A 12,316-nucleotide genomic window follows, 5' to 3' on the forward strand; every position below is an offset into this window, starting at 1 on the left:
ACTCAACACCCCCACTGCAACACTTCAGTGTTTGGTTTCATGACTGGGCCGCAGCCTAGCAACGCCGAAGCCCGAAAGTAACCACACCGCCCCACCAGGGCTTCTCCGACGTTCCTACTAAAACGTCCTGAGGTGGCCACCCCCTGGGTGGCCCCGGAGCCTGGCTGGGGGTTAATAAGACCCAAGGGTAGAGGCGTGGCTTTGGGGGTCTGGTGATCTGCTGTAATTCAGGAGGTGGCGAGGCCCCGTGTGGCCTGTCCCAAGTGCCCCCAGGGATGGGTGCGCGAGGTGGGGTTGGGAAGGGCTTGGCAGACAGCCAGCTGTCTCACTTGCCCCTGCAGTGTCCTCCAGCAGCCTGGTGTTGTACCAGAGCCCCGACTCCAACGACGGCCACAGCCACCTGCTGCCATCCAACCACAGTGTCATCGAGACCTTCATTTCCACACAGATGGCTTCATCTTCCCAGTAACCACGGCAACCGCCCCCCAGGGGCCGGGCCCTGCCTGGAGCGCGCCTGGCGTACTTGGGGGGTGACTGGGACATGTGAGCCTGGGAAACTTCCACTGCCACAAGAGAGCGGCCTTCCCTGGAAAACTGCCACCCTGCTCTGTCAGCAACGGAAAGGAGGGTTTCAAGGCGCCCCGACCTCAGGAGGGCTGTTTCAGTGCACGAGAGGGGACTGTGGAGAGCTGGGAAGCAGAGCAAGACGCGGACGAGAGGGACTGTCCCTGCTGCTCAGGGTGAATCTTGCCACTTGGAACAGAAGGGGACGGCCTTTGGACTTTGGTACCTCCAGCCTGTGCCTGTGGAGACCCCCGGGAACCCCCAAGGGAACCCTTGTAGCCGCACTCCTCGGGACACAAGCCTGCGTAGCTGTGACTCACGGAGCTCAGTGAGAGGCCCAAGATCAACATGGCCCCGTCCTGTCACCTGTGCCCTGACCAGGCCCCTCCGCCCTGCCCCAGTTCCAGCTATTGACCCCTGCGCCCCACTCACATTAGCATTCTCCGAGTGGCTACCCAGTGCCCGGGCTGGGGCTCAGATGCCCACGCCCCAGGAGGGCTCAGGCTAGCAGCCAAGGCATGCAGGGCTCTCCAGCTTCTCTCGTCCTCAGCCACCCCTCCCCTGGCTTCCAAGATGGCTGGTCCTCTCGGCCATTCATCCCCCCCACCCCACACAGGTGTGGTAAGAAGGGCACCACACCTTCTCACGCCAGCCCGGCATCTCGCCTCAATGGGAAAGCCCCCCTCAGGACTAGGAAGTCCGTCTTGCCCCACGGGAGCCTCGTGACTCTGCGCCCGGTGCCGCTGTTGAGATTCTGATAACAGCTCCTCTGGCCCGTGGGGCCCTGCAGCCCCTCCCTGGTCTGGGGGACAAGCTGCTGGGGTCAGAAGGCAGCAAGGCCTGAGCAGATGACAGAGCTGAGGTGCCCAGAGGGTGAGGGGAGAGACGAGACCGGCGGAGAGGAGCTCCCCGTGGGGACGGGGCTGATGCCTGGAAGCTTGGGAGCTCGGCCGGCTGAGGGATGTGGAGGCCAGGGGGTCACAGCCACACCCAGGAGCCTGAGGTCCTGAGTGCCACCAGGAGGAACACTGTCAGCCCGGGGCTCTATGACCTCCTCTCCAGGAAGGGGCTGCTGCAGATAACTTGGCCTTGAGGGCTGCTCCCACCCTGGACGGAGGAAAGGGCCGGGGCAGAACCAGCACCCCCGAGGCTTGCAGCCAGCCAAGAGCCAACCTGTACTTTTATTTAACTTGTAGTAAAGGAAATGAGGAATGGAGTAGTGGAAATGCATACTGGAAACTTCTTGCTTGTCCACACGTTGCCCAGATGGGGCTGGGCAGGCAGAGGGAGGTGGTGGTGGGTCACCCTCTCACATCCTGCCTCTGTCTTTCTCGCTCTGCCAAACCTCAGAGTCAAGGCCACAAAGCCAGAATTCCACTTTAACCTTGAGCTTCTGCTCTTCCCCTGCAAAATGCTGCAGGTGTCTGAAAACCGGTCCACAAGTGCTGTGGTGCTTCTCGAAGTCTTGAGGCTGGGGTGCAGGAACACAGCTTGGGGTGTAGACAGGACTCCACCTACGTGAGGTTTATTTAGCATGTCTCATCAAGATTCGGCACGGACAGGGAAGGAGCACCCAGATCACTTTGTTATGTCTGGGGTCATTTATTTTCAACAATCTGGTTGGCTCAGAGACACGATCATGTGTGGCACATTCACAAATGTGGAGAAAGAAAATTCTGGCAGCCTAGGGGGGGAAAAAATCTCTCTCCTTCTTTTTATCAAGTCTGTGCAACCTGGAGGGAGAAGTACAAAACTCTTTCTTGGCCTTGTCATCTCAGGGCCCCTTCCCTCATTAAGGTGGTCTCCCACACCAGGTTGGGAAGGTGGAGGGGAAGGAAAAACTCTCCTGTCACTTACTCTCCTCAGACAGTGCTGGGAAGATGGAAGCTTTACCATGTGGCCTTCGGTCTTGAGTAACTGGAAGGCTCCTTTTTCCTGAGGCCATGGAATGTTCTGGCATCACAGGTCTGCCCCAGTTCCCAACGGGAGCACAGATGGGCAGGCCTTGATTAGGCTTCTCACCCCACAACCGTGTCTCTGTCCCAACCCTTGGGCAAGCCCCAATCATGGGCAGAGTCTGGACCTCTGTCCAGCCAAGTCCTTGAACTTGGAGGGAGGTGGGGCTTGGAAATGCCTCGTCCTCGGGCTAGTTGGGCCCCGTGCCTGTGGGGCTCCGATCAGTTGGCAGGCACGGCCACTGCCCTCTTTATCGGCGGGGATGGGGAAGCCTCGCCGGCCTTTGCTTTTTTCCTCCTTCTCTTCTTTTTGGTCCCAAGTGATGTCTGGTCTCCATTGAGCCTGGGTGAATGCTTTTCCTGCTTCCCTATGGTGGCCCCGCTTGTGGTGGTGGTGGCGGCCGGGGCGACCGAGTCGGCACCGGCCTCCTTCTTGGCTTTCTTTTTCAACTTCTTTTTCTTCTTCTTTGCCTCTTTCTCCACTTTGACAGGGCCGTGGATGGCAGATTCCTGGAGGATGTCGGAGGCTGACACGGCCGCCTCCCGGCACCGCTGCCACTCGTCGTCGCTGTCCTCACTGCTACAAGGGGAGGGCACAGAGTGGGGACAGGGCCCCAGAGCCAGCAGGAAGAGGTCACGGCGGGGGGGGGGGGGGGGGGGGGGGGCGGTGCTAGAAAGCTCCAGCTTGGGAATGAGGCCGGCCTGGGTTCCAACATTGGCTTCTCCGCTTCCCAGCTGTGTGATCTCATTAAGTGACTTAACCTCTCTGACCCTCAGTGTCTCCATCTATGAAATGGGTGCGTGGGTCTCACAGGGATGCCCCAGGAGTGAGGTGTCTGGCACAAGATGACGCTCAAAAAGCAGTAAAGATCCAAAGCCAACTCCCAACAGAACCCTCTTCCCTCTCCCACTGAGGGTACTACTTCTCGAGCTCCCTGACACGGCTCCTTATTGGCCTAGATCTGACCAGATTCTCCATGGCTATTCTGGGGGGCTGGCAAATGCAGACGACGGGCAAAAAGGAGGGAACGTGAGGAGGGGGTGTGATACCTCACCTGGAGCCGGAAGGGAAGCGCTTTCGGCTGGGCTGGGGAGCAGCTTTCTTGCCGGAGTCTCCGGGGATGGATGTGAAGAAAAGGCGGAAGCCTAAAATCCAAAGGGGTCGATCGAGTCAGCACTGCCAGGGGCCAGCCCCTCCTCCCAGGTGCCAAGGCTGCCCCGCCTCTGCCCTCGAGGAGATCCCACAGATGTATGTTGAGAGGCACCGGGTGCCTCCTGGAGCCAGGGCCCGAGGTGCCAGAGGGGACGCGAGCTGCACATTCAGAGCAGCAAGCCCTCAGAGGCTTCTGGAAGCCAGGGGTTGAGCCTTCTGCCTAAGGCAGCTTCCAAAGTGGCAGGTGGGTTGGGCGCGGGACAGACACTCAGCAGGGAGAGGCTGTGAAGTGCCGTGGTTAAGATGCCCCTGCTTGGGGTTAGACAGACAAAGGTGCTTCAGACAAGTGACTTCGTTTCTCAGAGCCCCAGCTCCCATGACACCCTGCCCTGCAAATAGGGGTATCAGCATCATACCCGCCTCAGAGATCCCAGAACGTACCAAAATGTATTTCCCGGCTCCAGATACACATGAGGTGGGAGACAAGAGCTGGCCTTAAGAGTATAACCACTCACCATCATCCTCCGGGGGGACTTTCTGTATTTCAGTCTTTTTCGGCTCCTTCACTACTTCTGAGATGGTAATTGAGCTTCGGAAGGAGGAAATGGTTGATTAAGGATGAGATTTTGGGTAACAAAAAAATTTTTTTAAGTGGAGGGGACGGGGGGCATGTGATGTTAATGCAATGGCAGCAAGCACGCCGGCCTGATAAGAACAGTTAACGCCTACAGCCATAACATGCTGATCAGCCCCCGACAGCTGAAACTGCAATGCCTCATTTGTTTGAACCCCACTTTATTCCAGGAAGTACTGAAGAAGTTTTAAAGATACACACAGTACCACAGAATGAATGCAATTTTGAATAGAGCAAAGAAAATAGGCCAGGAGGGACAGAAAGTGCTGGAGAGCAGGCACATGTTTTGCTTTGAGCATCCCGGCAGCAAGCATGAAAGGGGAAATAGGACCGACCGATCTAGAGAACTGGTTCAAGGTCAGCTGTCACCTGGGACACAGTGTTTTTTTTGTTTTGTTTTGTTTTTTGTTTTGTTTTTTTTTTTTAAGACAGATTTATTTTTTAATTTTTTTCATGTTTATTTATTTTTGAGAGAGAGACAAAGCACGAACAGGAGAGGGGCAGAGAGAGAGGGAGACACAGAATCTGAAGCAGGCTCCAGGCTCCTAGCTGTCAGCACAGAGCCCGACACGGGGCTTGAACCCATGAACCATGAGATTATGACCTGAGCCGAAGTCGGACACTCAGCCGACTGAGCCACCCAGGCGCCCCTCTAACACAGTGGTTTAATGTAGGTCTGCAGGGCATATTAAGCAATGTCTGGACACATTTTTGGTCGTCACAACTGGTGGTGGTGGCGGGGGGTGGGGGTGGGGAATGCTATTAGGATCTGGTAGGTAGAGGCCAGGGATGCTGCTCCCCGTTCTATAGTGAAACAGGAAGAACCAGTCTAAAAGGTTAGTGGTGCCAAGGCCAAGAAGCCCTGATCTAACACAAGAGACCAACTAGAGCACCATTTAAGTCTCCTTGCAGAGAAACACAAAAACGCCGCAGGGAATGTGCTGACTGCGGTTGACACGCATCCGGCTGGATTTCCACCTGCGGAAAAGTCTGATGTGGATCATCGCAGTGCTGGGTGGGCCTTGTTCACCCTGAAGCCGAAGAGTCATGAAGAAAAACTGCACCCGTGTGTTGAAATGCCAACAGACCCTCCTACATGTTTACCACATTCTCGAGCTGGGGCACTGGTACTGAGACCGCGGTGGTTCAGGCTGCTAAGGTCTGGCCCACCACTCTATCTCAGAGCAGCTGGTTTACACTGTGATGGGACACGTTTGTCTTTTTCATGTTTCGGGACTGAGGCCTGAACATCCTCATTTCCCTTGCAAAATCTGGTAGGGCTCAGTCAATCAGGGATGGATCTAGGCCAGTGTCTCTTGAAATGTGTTCCATGCCTACGCCGATCGGCCTTCCATGGAGCAAAGCCACTGTGGCCAGATGAGTTTGGAAACTGCTGGGCCAAGCAAAGTCACGCATGTCCCTTTACCGCAGATTCTCAGAGCCTTGACTACGCTATTAGGAATCTAAATCTCCGGGGGGCACCTGGGTGGCTCAGCTGGTTAAGTGTCTGACACTTGATCTCGGCTCAGGTCATGATCTCACGGTTTGTGAGTTCGAGCCCTGCGGAGGGCTCTGTGCTAACAGAGTGGAGCCTGCCTAGGATTCTCTCTCTCCCCTTCTTTCTGCCCCTCCCCAACTTGTGCTCTCTCTCAAAATAAATAAATAAAGGTAAAAAAATATCAGCTCTGCTCTCTCCTCCCTATGGCTTCGAGCAAACGCTCCTTCTCCCAGAGAGCCTGTTTCCTCACCGGCAGACGAGGACAACGACAGGACCTACGTGGCAGATTGTGCGTGAGGTGACACAGCATGTGCTCCCCACAGCGCCTGCTTGCACACCCCAAGCTCCCCACCGACGTGGGCCGCTACTGTTCGTATTAATGGAAGCAGGGGAAGAGAAGGAACATTTTTGGTTACCTGTCCAGCAGGGCTCCCAGTTTCTTGGCTACGTGGGCTCGGAATTCAGGGGTGGTCTGAAGCTCATTGCCATCTTGTTCATGTTCGTCCGCTTTCCGCCTGCAACGCACACGAAAGGACCTCACTTCCCGCCAGCTCAGAGGCTGCTCCCCACCCCCCACCCACGAGGGCAGGGACGACATGTGTCTCATTCACCCCGATAGGCCAGGGTCTATCCTTGCATCTGGCACACAGTAGGGGATAAATATTTGTTTAGAGAATGGATTAAACTTGGACCCAAAGCACACAGTACCTGAGACTTGGCTGGCTGGCTGGCAACTGATTATTTGCGGCATCTGTGGAAATAACGAAAATTGAGGCATTTATAGAGGAAATGACAGGAACAGTATCTGCTGTGCGTCAGAGGTGATTTTAAGTGATTTACACGTATAACTCATTGAATGTTGCCAACAACCCTGTTAAGGGAGTTATTATTCCCATTTTGCAGAAGAGGAAACTGAGACGAGGAGATAAGATAACTCGGCCAGAGTCACACGGCTAATAACCGAGAGGGTTGGGGCCAGACCCAAGTCATCTGGCTCCAGAGCCCCCTCTTAACCACCATGCTGAACAAGAAAGTGTATTTGATTCCGGTATTTATTGAGCATCTACTGTGTGCCTGGCTCTGTGCTAAGTGCTGTGGGGACAGAGAATCCATTATGTAGATCACATTTTTTCAAGCCGAGACTGGAAATGGCTGGCCTGGTGATCATTCACTCAACTGAATACTGAAGCTCTAACATTACCCAGGTGGTGTTCTAGGTGCTGAACAATTTAGACGTAGACGCCAGTCCTCACGGAGCTTACATGCTGGTTGGTGGATACGGAGGACTAAAACACACAATTAAAATATAAAATTAGATCATGATAAATACAGAGGGGAAATAAACACAGCAGGAGAGAGAAGTGGTGAGGGCAGGCGGGGGATCATTTTATAAAGGCAGGTAGGGAGGACTTCACGTATAGGTGACAGGTGAATGGATTTCAGAGAGGCAAGGGAGTGAGTCAAGCGGGGAAGTCATCTGGGGAAGAGTCTTCCAGGAAGAGGGAAGAGCACCTACAGAGGCCCCAAGGCAGAAGCCTGCCTGGTGCATCTGAGAACCAGCAAGGAAGCCGGGGTGGCTGCGGCCCAGTGAGTTAAGGGAGCAGCAGAAATGGGGACCTTATGGGGGGCCAGATCATGAAGGGACTGGTGGGCCAGTGTGACGACCTGGGCCCTGAGGGAGGTGAGGAGCCACCGGAGTCTGCACAGAAGAGGGACACGAATGGACTTGGGATTTTACAGCACATCTCTGGCTGCAGTGTGGACGTAGACCCTGGTGGGGCAAGGGCAGAAGGAGGGGGACCATGGCAATCGTGGAGGCGATGAGAAGGGGCAGGACTCTGGATGTATTCTGAAGGAATCAACAGGGTTTTGCTGACAGATTCGATGGATGGTGCGAGAGACGTATGAAAGACGGTTCTGAGGTTCTTGACTTGAGTAATGGGACAAAATGTTCTTGTGAGTTTAAGGAGCCAACTGGTCAAAATGATCGCTTGGCAACTCTGGGCCCACAACAGGGCCATGTGGTGTTAAAACAAGTGCGGGGCACACAGTCCACATTGTGGTCTATGTCAAAAGCGCTGTGGAGCATAACACGGAATGCAAAGTGCCCGATGCCCCTGGAGTCGGAGAATGCAGATGGCCGGGATAGACCCAGAGTCCCTCCTTCTGAGCATGCCATCACAAGGAGGAGAAGCATTTCCTCTGTCGTGACTACGGAGCGAGGGCTGTGATACAATGTCACGGAACAGAAACAGCATTAGACCCCAGGCCTCAGAAGACAGGTTTCAGTTCAGTTCTGGTTCTTCCACTGTGACTCCGGACCAGTCCCTTTACCTCCCCGAGCCTTTGTTTTTAGATCTACAAAGTGGGGATAAGACCTCCAACTTCCCAGAGTCACTGTGAGGATACAGCGAAATTTTACATGGGTTTGGACACTTTGTTTGCACGTCTGTCTCCCCCTGGATTTGAAAGCTGCTGGAGCACATGGTCTGCGTCTTGCTTTCTGTACGGCTCCAGCTCTTGGCATAGTGCCTTGGTGTGAAAGAAACATTGCATAAAGTAATCACAGTGTACGTTGCCTTAAAATGTAAGTGGTTTGAAGTGTGGGTGACCAGTGCTTCATTACTGGATTAAAGAGCTGTATCAGGGGTTACAGTAATAATATAGTAACCTACAGGGGCGCCTCGGTGGCTCAGTCAGCTAAGAGTCTGACTCTTGATTTCGGCTCACGGCATGATCCCAGGGTCGCTGGAATTGAGCCTCAAGTGGGGCTCTGTGCTGGGCATGGAGCCTGCTTAGGATTCTCTCTCTGCCCCACCTCCACACTTGCGTTCTCATGCTCTCTCTCTCAAAAAAAAAAAAAAAAAAAAAAAAAAATATATATATATATAGTGACCTACATTTCCACATGGTTATGGACCAAAGGGTCAGAGTTTTGCCCACAATGGGCAACTGTCCGTGGCAGGGAGGGGCAGAGGGCAGTTAATAGCATGGGCTTGGAGGCATAAAGACCTAGATGGATGCCTGGCTCTGCTACTTACAAGCTGGAGGACCTTTCTGAGCATCAGCTCTCGCATCTGTATAATGGGGCTAATAGTTGCTGGATTGGTATTGTTGGAAAAATTAAACCAGACACCAAATGCGAAGTGTTTAGAGCAGGGCACACAGTAACAGCTCCACCCGTGGCGGCAATTTTTATTATCCCACGGCCCAAGAATGCGTGTCACGTGTTCAGGATCTTGCCTGGCACACAGTAGGTGCTCAATAGGTAACAAGACTTATCATCGGCAGTCACATCTACTTTGATCGGCAGAAGCTTCATGAATGCACCAAAGGGTAGGCTATAAAAGTGGTATCTTGGATGCCACTCCTCACATGTGCATTGCTTCACATGTTGGCCAAAGCTGTTCACGTATGAGACTCACCACAACCCTAAGGCCCAGGCGTTTTACGGATGAGAAAACTGTGGCTTTCAGAAATGATTTTCCTTGTCTAGGACCAGCTTCAGAGCCGGCACTTCCTATCAAGTGCTCCCTCCACTGCCACAGAGAAATCCATCCTGCCAAGGCGGAAGCAACTGGCCCGGAAATCTAGTTGGAGTCTTGGCCCGCCCCCCCCGCCTCATCAGAGAAGTGCCTTTCTGGCCAGGTCATTCATTCAAGAACTATTTTCCTGAACGCTGATCATGACCTGTGCCAGGCCCCGGGGGAGGGGATACCACGGTGAAGGGACAGGCCAGATCCCAGCCTTCATTAAGCTCCCGTCACGTAACCTCTCCCTTGCCATATTTGTGGAGCAAGTCAGGCCAGGTGCGGCTCAGGTCATGATCTCAAGGTTCTTGAGTTCGAGCCCCGCATCGGGCTCTGCGCTGACAGCTCGGAGCCTGGAGCCTGCTTCGGATTCTGCGTCTCCCTCTCTCTCTCTGCGCCTCTCCTGCTCGTGCTCTGTTTCTGTCTCTCAGAAGTAAATAAACCTTAAAAATTTTTTAATATGTGCCAAGCATTGCAGATGTATCATCTGGGTTACTTCTCAACCTTGGGGGCAGGGGTACCCACCATTATCCCTACTTGACGGATACCTTGCCCCAATTCTCACTGCTAGTGAGCGATGGAGATGGAGAGGCAGATCTGTAGACAGAGCTTGAATGAGAAAACTCCCGAGTTTTGGTGTCCAGAGATGGGAGGATATAATACTGTTTGGCATCTACCTATGGGACATACAATGTGGCAGGACAGCAAGAAGGGAGAGGCAGGGGGGAATGAATTACCAAAAGACTTGTAAGTCCTTTTATTTATTTTCTTTTTGTTTATTATTATTTTTTAACATTTATTTATTTTTGAGAGACAGAGAGAGACAGAGCATGAACAGGGGAGGGGCAGAGAGAGAGGGAGACACAGAATCCAAAGCAGTCCAGGCTATCAGCACAGAGCCTGATGTGGGGCTCGAACCCACAAACCTTGAGATCATGACCTGAGCCTAAGTAGGACGCCTAACCGACTGAGCCACCCAGGCGCCCCGACTTGTAAGTCCTTTTAAACAAAAGCAGGGGTTCTTAACCTTGCTTTGCTATGGCCTGTTCCGGCAACGTGGGAAAGCTTGGATCCTTTTTCAGAATAATGTTTTAAATGCATAAAACACAACACATTACAAAGAAAGCCAATGATACAGAAATTCAGTTATCATTAATAGTTAAAAACAAACAAACAAACAAACCCAAATTTGGCACATTAATAATATATGTGCTTCTTTATTAATGCATTAAATCTTTATGAATGCATTACGATCTACTAGTGGGCCCAAAAATGCCTGTAATTTTTTAAATGGATTAATTAATTGATTTTTGAGAGGGAGAGAGGGCACAAGCAAGGGAGGGACAGAGAGAGAGGGGGACAGAGGATCCGAAGCGGGCTCTGCGCTGACAGCAGCAAGCCCGATGTGGGGCTCGAACTCAGGAACTCGAGATCATGACCTGGGTGGAAGTCCCATACTCAACGGACCGAGCCACCCGAGCGCCCCCCAAAACGACTGTACTTTTAAAGCAGGGATGAGTGTCAATTATTTTTTCCCAACATTTTACCGTGACTAAAATGATATTTTGATACACATGCAGACGGTAACGGGATATGGAAATCTGTGATTTTGTTAGGACCAAGTGACAGGTACTGCCCAAACTGCTGTAGCACTAGATTGTCACCGTCAGACACGTGGAGGACCCAGCTCGCTGACAGCCCCAGGGTCTGAGAAGGTGCTGGAGGCGGGGAAAGGCTGGGTGCCAGCATCCGGGAAGGGGGGCTGTCCCAGCCATCTCGGAGAGGTGGCGGGCTGCCAGCGTGCGGCAGTGAGGAAGGACCGAAGGAAGCAGAGTCAAGAGGCATTCAGGTGCCTCAGTTTCCCCGACCGGGGTAATGGAAGTACCCTCCCTGTTGCACCGGCCCGCTCTCTTGAATCTGAGTCCCACGCAGTCCCCGGAGCTTTCTCAGGGCAAGAAGTCGCGTGCCGGTCACCCCCTCCTCACCACCCATCCTCTCAGACCCCAGGGGAAGACCCCACGCCTTTCGGCCAGACTCCCTGCACATGGCCTCCTACCGGCTCTTGGCTTCTCCGGCCCCCTCGAGGGATGCTCCAAGCCCCAGGCCGGCATCGCTGCCTCGCGGCACCGTGCCAGCTCCTCCTCATCGCTGCTGCTGCTGCTGCTGCTGCTGCTCTCCAAAGCGCTCAGGGGGCCACTGGGCGCGGCCATCTTGGGCCACCGCGAAGGATTGTGGGGAGCGTTCCACTAGCAACCCTTCTCCACCACGGCACTGAGGGCGGAGACGCGCAGGGCATTGTGGGGATTGTAGTTCTCAGGCTCAGTCCGCCCTCGGTTCCCCCGGACTGCCCTAATGGTTTCCTCAAATATGAGAGCTGGAAGGGCCTAAGAGGTGAACTCCATCCTTTTCTTGATGAGGAAAATGAGACCTACAGAGGAAAAGGAATTGCCTAGGTCATACCAGAACCTTGACTCCAGCCCAGACCTACTGAATCGGAACTTGCATTTAACCGTGATTGCCTGGTGATTGGTGTGCACATTAAAATTCAAGAGGCACAGTCCCGGGTGATTCTGATGCACAGTTTGGTTTTGAAAACATTCTCCAATTTTTTACCTCAGGACTTCTCCACTCAGCCTGCACATTGGAAACACTTGGGGAGCTTTTACATACTGACTCCTAGGACCCACCCAGGACCGACACATTAGAATCTCTGCAGTTAAGATACTCTGCTATGTAGGATGAACAAAGTGACTTTTGTCTTTGGGATGCTTCTCTTCATGTTTTACCTTTGAGGCTGCGTGTCAGAAATTGTATTAAAATAAACTCTCGGGGTGGTGGGGGGGCCTGGCTGGTTCAGTCGGTAGAGCCATGTGACTTGATCTCAGGATTCTAAGTTCAAGCCCCACCCTGGGGCAGAAATTACTTAAAGGAAAAATAAAATCTTAAAAACAAAAACAAAACCTCTTTGGCCTTGGGCTTTTC

At 53.2% G+C, this 12,316-nt stretch overlaps 2 protein-coding genes across 3 annotated transcripts in view; one reads left to right on the top strand and one right to left on the bottom strand.

Annotated features, from left to right (window-relative positions):
* The window catches only part of HNF1A (HNF1 homeobox A), a 21,792-nt gene extending 20,012 nt beyond the window's left edge, over positions 1–1,780 (top strand). The window contains exon 10 of the mRNA XM_060612466.3: positions 342–1,780. Coding sequence (XP_060468449.1) covers positions 342–469 — 128 coding nt within the window. The 3' untranslated portion in view covers positions 470–1,780. The remainder of the gene's footprint in view (positions 1–341) is intronic.
* Positions 1,727–11,579, bottom strand: CD3H12orf43 (chromosome D3 C12orf43 homolog). 2 transcript variants are annotated; one of them, XM_060612471.3, is made up of 6 exons: positions 11,391–11,579; positions 6,513–6,555; positions 6,221–6,319; positions 4,188–4,261; positions 3,575–3,665; positions 1,727–3,096 (listed from the first exon to the last, which is right to left on the bottom strand). In XM_060612471.3, exons 1-6 carry the CDS (start codon positions 11,542–11,544, stop codon positions 2,742–2,744), a joined length of 816 nt encoding a protein of 271 aa, XP_060468454.3. In that variant the 5' UTR covers positions 11,545–11,579; the 3' UTR covers positions 1,727–2,741. The 2 variants fall into 2 exon arrangements, with proteins under 2 accessions (XP_060468454.3, XP_060468453.3); XM_060612470.3 differs by having other exon boundaries at positions 1,727–3,099.
* Positions 11,580–12,316: the final 737 nt, after the last annotated feature.

The sequence above is a fragment of the Panthera onca genome, chromosome D3, assembly GCF_046562875.1.
Source record: "Panthera onca isolate mPanOnc1 chromosome D3, mPanOnc1 haplotype 2, whole genome shotgun sequence".
Taxonomy (NCBI): domain Eukaryota; kingdom Metazoa; phylum Chordata; class Mammalia; order Carnivora; family Felidae; genus Panthera; species Panthera onca.